Source organism: Numenius arquata, unplaced genomic scaffold (genome assembly GCF_964106895.1).
Source record: "Numenius arquata unplaced genomic scaffold, bNumArq3.hap1.1 HAP1_SCAFFOLD_1583, whole genome shotgun sequence".
In the NCBI taxonomy this organism is placed as follows: Eukaryota; Metazoa; Chordata; class Aves; order Charadriiformes; family Scolopacidae; genus Numenius; species Numenius arquata.
Window position 1 is genome coordinate 4829 of NW_027415497.1, and position 10172 is coordinate 15000.

Sequence of the window (10172 nt, forward strand, 5' to 3'; positions counted from 1 at the left end):
TCAGGCGCGGTGGGGGAGGGGCTGGCTGACCCGCACGCAGCCCCAATAGGCCGCCCGTAGGAGGCAGGCCCCCGCCCCCGCCCCCAGCAGGGCCCACCCCGCGTGCAGCGACCGGAACCGACGGGCCACGCCCCACGTCCCCACCTATCGGGAGAGAGCACGGGGGGGCGGGGTCCAGGCGGGGATACGCCCACCAGAGGCCACGCCCACCCCCAACCCCCCCCCCCCCCGCAAAGACGCACCCCCCCCCGCACCCCCCGCTTTCCTTCGGACAGGAGCCTATTTGCCCTTTAAGCCCCGCCCACGCGAGCCACGCCCACTCCGGGCCACGCCCACAGTGGCCACGCCCCCACGCCACTCCCCCTCCAGGCCACGCCCCCCTCCAGGCCACGCCCCCTCAAAGATCCCCCCTCCCCGTTGGCATCATCCCCCCTTCCAGCCCTCAGGCTCCGCCCCCAAGAGGCCACGCCCACCGAGGCCACGCCCCCGAGGCCACGCCCCAGAGGCCCCACCCCCCGAGGCCCTTCCCCCTCCAGGCCACACCCCCTCCAGGCCACGCCCCCTCCAGGCCACGCCTCCTCAAAGCCTCCCTCCCCGTTGGCATCATCCCCCCTCCCAGCCCTCAGGCTCCGACCCCAAGAGGCCACGCCCACCGAGGCCACGCCCACCGAGGCCACACCCCCACGCCACTTCCCCTCCAGACCACGCCCCCTTCCAGGCCACGCCCCCTCAAAGACCCCCCCTCCCCGTTGGCATCATCCCCCATCCCAGCCCTCAGGCCCCGCCCACCCGAGGCCCCGCCCCCCAGGCCCCGCCCCCAAGAAGCCACGCCCCAGAGGCCCCACCCCCCCGAGGCCCTTCCCCCTCCAGGCCACGCCCCCTCCAGGCCACGCCCCCTAAAAAGCTCCCATCCCCATTGGCATCATCCCCCCCTCCCAGCCCTCAGGCCCCGCCCACCCGAGGCCCCGCCCTCTTCCCCCCGAGGCCCCGCCCCCTCCCCCCGAGGCCCCGCCCCTCACCGCCAGCCCGGCGGCGGCTCCACCAATCAGCAGCGCCAGCAGGAGGCAGCAGAGGCAGCGTCGCCGGGGAAACCGCCGGCCAATGGCGGAGCTGGGAGAGGAGAGAGGGGGCGTGGCCTCAGGGGGAGGAGGCAGGAAAGGGGGCGTGGCCACGGATGTGGCTCCGCCCCCCCCCCGGAAGGGGATGGGGGGGGGGGGAGGGACTTACACCTTGCGGCAATGGGGGCAGCGGGCCAGGGCGCGGTCCGAGAGCTCCGCCCACTGCGGGAGAGGGGCGGGGCTTGGGGGGCACGCCCACCGGAGGACACGCCCCCCTCCTCCTCACAGGCCACGCCCCCCCCTCCCTCCCTCCAGCCCCACAGGGGAGACAGGGGAAGGGAGCTACAAGGGGGGGAAATAGGGGGTGGGACGCACTTCTATGGGGCTGGGACTCACATATGGGGGGCGGGACCCACATCTATGGGGCTGGGACCCACATCTATGGGGGATGGGACCCACATTTGGGGGGTGGGACCCACATCTATGGGACTGGGACCTACATATGGGGGCGGGACCCACTTCTATGGGGCTAGGACCCACATATGGGGGGTGGGACTCACATCTATGGGGCTGGGACCCACTTCTATGGGGCTGGGACCCACATACGGGGGGTGGGACTCACATCTATGGGGCTGGGACCCACATACGGGGGGTGGGACTCACATCTATGGGGCTAGGACCCACATATGGGGGGTGGGACCCACATCTATGGGGCTGGGACCCACACTTGGGGGGTGGGACTCACATCTATGGGGCTGGGACCCACATATGGGGGGTGGGACTCACATCTATGGGGCTGGGACCCACATACGGGGGGTGGGACCCACATCTATGGGGCTGGGACCCACACTTGGGGGGCGGCTCACCAGGAAGGGCCCCCCGCAGTGCCCACAGGCCACACGGACGCCGCCGGGGGGGGGGTCGGGGCTGGGGGCCCCCCCCCTGCACCGGGCCCAGGTTGATGATGCGCTTACTGGGAGGAGACTGGGTTATACTGGGAGGGGACTGGGTTATACTGGGAGGGGACTGGGGGGGGGAACTGGTCCCCTCCCAGTCCCTCCCAGTTCCCTCCCAGTCCATCCCAGTGCCCCCAAATCCCCTCCCAGTCCCCTCCCAGTCCCTCCCAGTGCCCCCAAACCCCTTCCCAGTCCCCTCCCAGTCCATCCCAGTGCCCCCAAATCCCCTCCCAGTCCCCTCCCAGTCCATCCCAGTACCCCCAAATCCCCTCCCAGTCTCCCCCAGTCCATCCCAGTGCCCCCAAATCCCCTCCCAGTCCCCTCCCAGTCCATCCCAGTGCCCCCAAATCCCCTCCCAGTCCCCTCCCAGTATAAACCAGTCCCTCCCACTCCCCTCCCAGTTTATCCCAGTCCTTCCCAGTCTGACCAGTACGGCCGGGGGCAGGCGATGCGCTGGGAGGAGGCCTTGCAGACCAGCAGGCAGTTGCAGGGGCACCGCACGTACTTCTTCCCCCCAGGGGCCGTGCGGATTGGCTGGGGGGGGGGGGAGGGGGCGGGGCCTGAGGTAAGGCCCGCCCCCTCACCTGATGACCACGCCCTCCCCTCCAGCCCCTCCTCCCTTGAGCCCCGCCCCTTTAAGCCTTCCCCCCCCCTCCGTGCCCCCCCCCCCCCGGTCTCACCCCCTCCCACACCCCCTGGGCCCCATTAAGCCCCACCCCCTTTAGACCCCGCCCCCTTTAGACCCCGCCCCTCCCAGCCCCACCCCCTCTATACCCTGCCTCTTTGGACCCTGCCACTCTAGGCCCCGCCCCTTTAAGCCCCACCCCCTCCAGACCCCACCCCTTTGAACCCCGACCCTTAGGCCCCGCCCCTCCCAGCCACGCCCCCTCCAGACCCCGCCCCTTGAGCCCCCATCCCCTCAAGCCCCTCCCCCCGACCCCGCTCCCCTCCTGGCCCCTCCCCTCAAGCCCCGCCCATTCAAGCCTCCCCCCTCCAGACCCCGCCCCCCCCCTTTGGACCCTCACCCTTAGGCCCCGCCCCTTCAAGCCCCGCCCCCTCCAGACCCCGCCCCTTTAGACACCCAGCCCTTTGGTACCGCCCCCCTCCAGACCCCTCCCCTTAAGCCCCGCCCCCTTCAGACCCCACCCCTTAAGCCCGCCCCCTCCAGACTCCTCCCTCCCGGCCCCTCCCCCTTTAGGCCCGCCCCCTTTTAGCCCCCTCCAGCCCCGCCCCCTCCAGACCCCGCCCCCCCTTCGGACCCCCACCCTCCCGGCCCCGCCCCCTTTAGGCCCCGCCCCCTTTAGGCCCCGCCCCCTCACCGTGGCCTCCCCGCACCCCCCGCACTTCACCACGTGCTGGTGGGTCTTCCCCTCGACGCTGATTGGCCGCTGGCACACGCGGCACGTGACCGCCGGCCCCGCCCCCGCCCCCTCCGGGCTGCCCAATGGGGAGTAAGGGGGCGGGCCTCCCCCGGAAGGACAGCCGGAGGCCCCGCCCCCCCGGCGCCTGGCAACGGAGGGGGGGGGGCTGATTGGAAGCCACAAGCCACGCCCCCTCCCCGGAGACCACGCCCCCTCCTCTTAAGCCCCGCCCCTTCCTTAGGCCCGACCCCCTCCGGGCCCCGCCTCCCCCTTCCCCCGAGGCCCCGCCCCCCTCGCTTTAAAAGCCCCGCCCCTTCCTTAAGCCCCGCCCCCTCCCTCCCCTGAGGCCCCGCCCCCAACTCACCCCCCCCCGGGGCTGCCCCCGGGCCCGGCCCCGCCTCGTTGGGCAGCAGCGGCGAGCGCTCCCCGTCCGCCATGACACCGCTTAGCCCCGCCCCCCGCACCGCCCATTGGCCCGCCCGCCTCACGTGACCCCTCCCCTCGCACCCCTCCCCTCCCCTCCCCTCAGCCCTCCCATTGGCCCGCCCGCCTCACGTGACCCCCCCCCGCCCCGCCGCCGCCCCGCCGCCCCCTCCCGTTGGCCGGCGGCGCTCACGTGACGCGCGTTGCTAAGCGACCGCCGCACGCCCTCTTCCGGGAAGGGAGGGTGGGGGGCGGGGGCGGGGTGGGTCGCGTCGTCTCCGTGGCGACGGGCAGCTGATTGGCGGAGAGGGCCCGCCGGCGTGAGGGGGCGGGGGCGGTGACGTCAGGACGCCGGCGCGGAGCTATAAAAGGGCGGGGCGGGGGGGTGGCTACGTCAGAGCCGGCGGCAGGAGCCATGGAGGGCAGGTGCGCATGCGCCGGGCGGGGGGGGGGGCGGTTGGGTTTGGGGGGGTTTGAGGGGATTTTGGGGGGGGGGGGGAGGGGGCTGGGACCCGGTTTCGGGGGGTTTTGGGGGGGGGAGGGGGGAGGGGCGGCCCCACGCCCTCCCCCGGGTCCTAAAGTCCCTTTGGCCTCAGGCCCGGGGGGGGGCAATGTCCTCGATGGGGGGCGGGGGGGGGGGGACATGGATCGATCTGTGGGGCGGGGGGGGCTGTGGGTCAATCTGTGGGGCTGAGAGGGGGCTGTGGGTCAATCTATGGGGCTGGGGGGGCTGAGGGGAGGCTGTGGGTCGATCTGTGGGGCGGGGGGGGCATGGCTCAATCTGTGGGGCTGAGGGGGGGCATGGCTCGATCTGTGGGGCTGAGAGGGGGCTGTGGGTCAATCTATGGGGCTGGGGGAGCTGAGGGGAGGCTGTGGGTCAATCTGTGGGGCTGACAGGGCTGTGGGTCAATCTATGGGGCTGGGGGGGCTGAGGGGAGGCTGTGGGTCGATCTGTGGGGCTGACGGGGCTGTGGGTCAATCTATGGGGCTGGGGGGGCTGAGGGGAGGCTGTGGGTCAATCTGTGGGGCTGACAGGGCTGTGGGTCAATCTATGGGGCTGGGGGGGCTGAGGGGAGGCTGTGGGTCGATCTGTGGGGCGGGGGGGGCATGGGTCGATCTGTGGGGCTGAGAGGGGGCGTGGGTCAATCTGTGGGGCGGGGTGTGGACATGGATTGATCTATGGGGCGGGGGGAGTACACGGGTCAATCTGTGGGGCTGAGAGGGGGCTGTGGGTCAATCTGTGGGGCTGAGGGGCGCTGTGGGTCAATCTATGGGGCTGGGTGTGGACATGGATCGATCTATGCGGCAGGGGGAGCTGTGGGTCAATCTATGGGGCTGAGAGGGGGCTGTGGGTCGATCTGTGGGGCTGACAGGGCTGTGGGTCAATCTGTGGGGCGGGGGGGGCATAGCTCAATCTGTGGGGCTGAGGGGGGGCATGGGTCGATCTGTGGGGTGGGGGGGCTGTGGGTCAATCTATGGGGCTGGGTGTGGACATGGATCGATCTATGGGGCAGGGGGGGCTGTGGGTCAATCTATGGGGCTGGGGGGGCTGAGGGGAGGCTGTGGGTCGATCTGTGGGGCGGGGGGGGCATAGCTCAATCTGTGGGGCTGAGGGGGGGCATGGGTCGATCTGTGGGGTGGGGGGGCTGTGGGTCAATCTATGGGGCTGGGTGTGGACATGGATCGATCTATGGGGCAGGGGGGGCTGTGGGTCAATCTATGGGGCTGGGGGGGCTGAGGGGAGGCTGTGGGTCGATCTGTGGGGCGGGGGGGGCATGGCTCGATCTGTGGGGCTGAGAGGGGGCGTGGGTCGATCCGTGGGGCGGGGGGGCAGCGGTCGATCTGTGGGGCAGAGGGTCATGGGTCGATCTGTGGGGCGGGGGGGGCATGGGTCGATCTGTGGGGCGGGGTGGGGGCATGGGTCAATCTGTGGGGCGGGGGGGGCATGGGTCGATCTGTGGGGCTGAGAGGGGGCATGGGTCGATCTGTGGGGCGGGGTGTGGACATGGATTGATCTATGGGGCGGGGGGAGTACATGGGTCAATCTGTGGGGCTGAGAGGGGGCTGTGGGTCGATCTGTGGGGCTGGGGGGGCTGTGGGTCAATCTATGGGGCTGGGTGTGGACATGGATCGATCTATGGGGCAAGGGGGGCTGTGGGTCAATCTGTGGGGCTGAGGGGGTGCTGGGGTCAATCTGTGGGGCTGAGGGTGGCGCTGTGGGTCAATCTATGGGGCTGGGGGGGGCTGGGGGTCAATCTATGGGTCCTGGGAGCCCCTATGGGTCAATCTCTGGCTCCTGGGAGCTCCTATAGGTCAAGCTATGGGGCAATCTATGGGTCCTGGAGGCCCCTTGACGTTGATCTATGGGTCCCGGATGACGTTGGGGGTCAATCTGTGGGTCCCAGGAGCCCCCGTGGGTCAATCTATGGGTCCCAGTCACCCCTGTGGGTCACGCTATGGGTTCCGGATGATGTTGGGGGTCGATCTATGGGTCCCGGGAGCCTCTATGGGTCACGCTATGGGTCCCGGGAGCCCCCATGGGTCAATCTATGGGTCCCGGATGATGTTGGGGGTCGATCTATGGGTCCCAGTCACCCCTGTGGGTCACGCTATGGGTCCCGGGAGCCTCTATGGGTCACGCTATGGGTCCTGGGTGCTCCTATGGGTCACACTATGGGTCCCAGGAGCCCCCATGGGTCACGCTATGGGTCCTGGGAGCCCCCATGGGTCAATCTATGGGTCCCGGATGATGTTGGGGATTGATCTATGGGTCCCGGTCACCCCTGTGGGTCACGCTATGGGTCCCAGGAGCCCCTATGGGTCACGCTATGGGTCCTGGGTGCTCCTATGGGTCACGCTATGGGTCCCAGGAGCCCCCATGGGTCAATCTATGGGTCCCGGATGATGTTGGGGGTTGATCTATGGGTCCCGGGAGCCCCTATGGGTCACGCTATGGGTCCCAGGAGCCTCTATGGGTCACGCTATGGGTCCCAGGAGCCCCCATGGGTCAATCTATGGGTCCCGGATGATGTTGGGGGTCGATCTATGGGTCCCAGTCACCCCTGTGGGTCACGCTATGGGTCCCAGTCACCCCTATGGGTCACGCTATGGGTCCCGGGAGCCTCTATGGGTCACGCTATGGGTCCTGGGTGCTCCTATGGGTCACACTATGGGTCCCAGGAGCCCCCATGGGTCACGCTATGGGTCCTGGGAGCCCCCATGGGTCAATCTATGGGTCCCGGATGATGTTGGGGGTTGATCTATGGGTCCCGGGAGCCTCTATGGGTCACGCTATGGGTCCCGGGAGCCTCTATGGGTCACGCTATGGGTCCTGGGTGCTCCTATGGGTCACGCTATGGGTCCCAGGAGCCCCCATGGGTCAATCTATGGGTCCCGGATGATGTTGGGGGTTGATCTATGGGTCCCGGTCACCCCTGTGGGTCACGCTATGGGTCCCGGGAGCCTCTATGGGTCACGCTATGGGTCCCAGGAGCCCCCATGGGTCAATCTATGGGTCCCGGATGATGTTGGGGGTCGATCTATGGGTCCCAGTCACCCCTGTGAGTCACGCTATGGGTCCTGGGTGCCTCTATGGGTCACGCTATGGGTCTGCCCCACAGCTACGAGGCCTGCGCGGAGGCAGCGGCCTGGGTGCGGGCCCGGGTCCCCACCGCCCCCCGGGTGGCCCTGATCTGTGGGTCAGGGCTGGGGGCTCTGGCCCAGGAGCTGCAGGAGCCCCACACCTTCCCCTACGCCGACATCCCCCACTTCCCCCGCAGCACCGGTGGGTCGCCCCACGGCGGGGGGGCACTTGGGGGGCACTTGGGGGGCTGGGAGAATAGTCGGGGGGGCCGGGGGCGGCGCTTGGGGGGCTCTTTTGGGGGGCAGGGGGTGGATTTGGGGGCCGCTTGGGGGGCTGGGGAGCCACTTGGGGGGCTGAGAGGGCAGATGGGGGGCTGGTGTGGGGCTGAGGGGGGCGCTTGGGGGGCAGGGGGTGGATTTGGGGGCCGCTTGGGGGGCTGGGGAGCCACTTGGGGGGCTGGTGTGGGGCTGAGGGGGGCGCTTGGGGGGCAGGGGGTGGATTTGGGGGCCGCTTGGGGGGCTGGGGAGCCACTTGGGGGGCTGGTGTGGGGCTGAGGGGGGCGCTTGGGGGGCAGGGGGTGGATTTGGGGGGCAGGGAGGGGGTACTTGTGGGGCTGACCCCCACATCCCCCCCCAGTGCAGGGCCACGCGGGGCAGCTGGTTGTGGGGCACTTGGGGGGCGTCCCCTGCGCCGTCCTGCAGGGCCGCTTCCACCTCTACGAGGGCTATAGCCCCGCCCAGGTAACCCCCCTGCCCCACACGTGTGGGTCCCAGCCCCATAGATGTGGGTCTAGCCCCATAGATGGAGGTCCCTCACCCCATAGATGAGAGTCCCAGCCCCACACTTCATTCCTTTCTGGGGGGAGGAGGGACGGGTTGGGGCTCCCCCGGATGCCTGGGTCCCCCCTGCCCCATAGATATGGGTCCTGCCCCATAGATGTGGGTCCAGCCCCATAGATTAGGCTCCCCCCAAGGTCTCCTTTCCCCTCCCCCCCACCCCAGAACCCCAAACTTTGGGTCCCCCCCCCATTTCTCCCTCCCTTCCCTGCACCCCTGTGCCCCCGCAGCCCCACATCTATGGCTCCAGCCCCCCAAGTGTGGGTCCTGCCCCATAGATGTGGGTCCAGCCCCATAGATGGAGGTCTCTCACCCCATAGATGAGGGTCCCAGCCCCACACTTCATTCCTTTTTGGGGGGAGGAAAGAGGGGTTGGGGCTCCCCTGGATGCCTGGCTTCCCCCTGCCCCATAGATGTGGCTCCAGCCCCATAGATGTGGCTCCAGCCCCATGGATGTGGGTCCAGCCCCATAGATTAGGCTCCCCCCAGGTCTCCTTTCCCTTCTCCCCCCCACCCCAGAACCCCAAACTTTGGGTCCCCCCCCATTTTCTCCCTCCCTTCCCTGCACTCCTGCCCCCTCCCCACCCCCTGCAGCCCCACATTTATGGGTCCAGCCCCCCAAGTGTGGGTCCCAGCCCCATAGATGTGGGTCCAGCCCCATAGATGGAGGTCTCTCACCCCATAGATGAGGGTCCCAGCCCCACGCTTCATTCCTTTCTGGGGGGAGGAGGGACGGGTTGGGGCTCCCCCAGATGCCTGGGTCCCCCCTGCCCCATAGATGTGGGTCCAGCCCCATAGATGTGGGTCCAGCCCCATAGATTAGGCTCCCCCCAGGTCTCCTTTCCCTTCTCCCCCACCCCAGAACCCCAAACTTTGGGGTCCCCCCCCCATTTCTCCCTCCCTTCCCTGCACCCCTGTGCCCCCGCAGCCCCACATCTATGGCTCCAGCCCCCCAAGTGTGGGTCCAGCCCCATAGATGTGGGTCCAGCCCCATAGATTAGGCTCCCCCCAGGTCTCCTTTCCCTTCTGCCCCCCCTCACGACCCCCAACTTTGGTTCCCCTTCCCTCCCCCCATCCCTGCACTCCTTGCCCCCCTAGACCCCATCTATGGCTCCAGCCCCCCAAGTGTGGCTCCAGCCCCATAGATGTGGGTCCAGCCCCATAGATGGAGGTCCCTCACCCCATAGATGAGGGTCCCAGCCCCACACTTCATTCCTTTTTGGGGGGAGGAAAGAGGGGTTGGGGCTCCCCTGGATGCCTGGCTTCCCCCTGCCCCATAGATATGGGTCCAGCCCCATAGATGTGGGTCCAGCCCCATAGATTAGGCTCCCCCCAGGTCTCCTTTCCCTTCTCCCCCACCCCAGAACCCCAAACTTTGGGTCTCCCCCCCATTTCTCCCTCCCTTCCCTGCGCTCCTGCCCCTCCCACCCCCCCCAGCCCCACATCTATGGCTCCAGCCCCCCAAGTGTGGGTCCTGCCCCCCCCCCCCAGGTGGCCATGCCGGTTCGGACGCTGGCCCTGCTGGGGGTGCACACTCTGGTGTTGACCAACGCGGCCGGCAGCCTGCGGCCCCCCCTGGCCCCCGGGAACCTCCTGGTGCTGCGGGACCACATCGACCTCCGGGGCTGGCGGGAAAGAGCCCCCTGGCCGGGCCCAACGACGAGCGGTGGGGGGAGGGGCGGGGGGGGGGGGGGAGGGGGGGGGAGGGGCGGGGGGGGTGGGGGGGGGTCAGGGATTTTGGGGGGGGAGGGGTCCTGGGGGGCACCCAAGGGGTCTGGGGGAGGGGGTCGTCAGAGGGTTGGGGGGGAGGGGGGTGATGGGGGGGGAGGGGTCTGGGGGGGGTCAGGGATTTGGGGGGGGAAGGGGGGGGTGATGGGGGGGGGTCAGGGATTTTGGGGGGGTGACAGGGGGGAGGGGTCGGGGGGGGTCAGGGATTTGGGGGGGAGGGGTCTGGG

The 10172-nt window shown here is 69.3% G+C and overlaps 2 protein-coding genes across 2 annotated transcripts; one reads left to right on the forward strand and one right to left on the reverse strand.

Annotated features, from left to right (window-relative positions):
- LOC141478757 (type I phosphatidylinositol 4,5-bisphosphate 4-phosphatase-A-like) lies at window positions 1–3812 on the reverse strand. The gene is given in 9 exon segments (XM_074167743.1): window positions 1–144; window positions 1020–1110; window positions 1228–1280; window positions 1925–2002; window positions 2004–2031; window positions 2442–2548; window positions 3334–3479; window positions 3482–3520; window positions 3740–3812. Coding segments are annotated over 9 exon segments (759 nt in total).
- A 3589-nt stretch (window positions 3813–7401) lies between these two features.
- LOC141478758 (purine nucleoside phosphorylase-like) lies at window positions 7402–9895 on the forward strand (the record flags this gene model as incomplete). The annotated part of the gene is given in 4 exon segments (XM_074167744.1): window positions 7402–7582; window positions 8018–8121; window positions 9709–9832; window positions 9835–9895. Coding segments are annotated over 4 exon segments (470 nt in total), but the record flags the coding sequence as incomplete, so codon positions are not given.
- Between the last annotated feature and the right edge of the window lie 277 nt (window positions 9896–10172).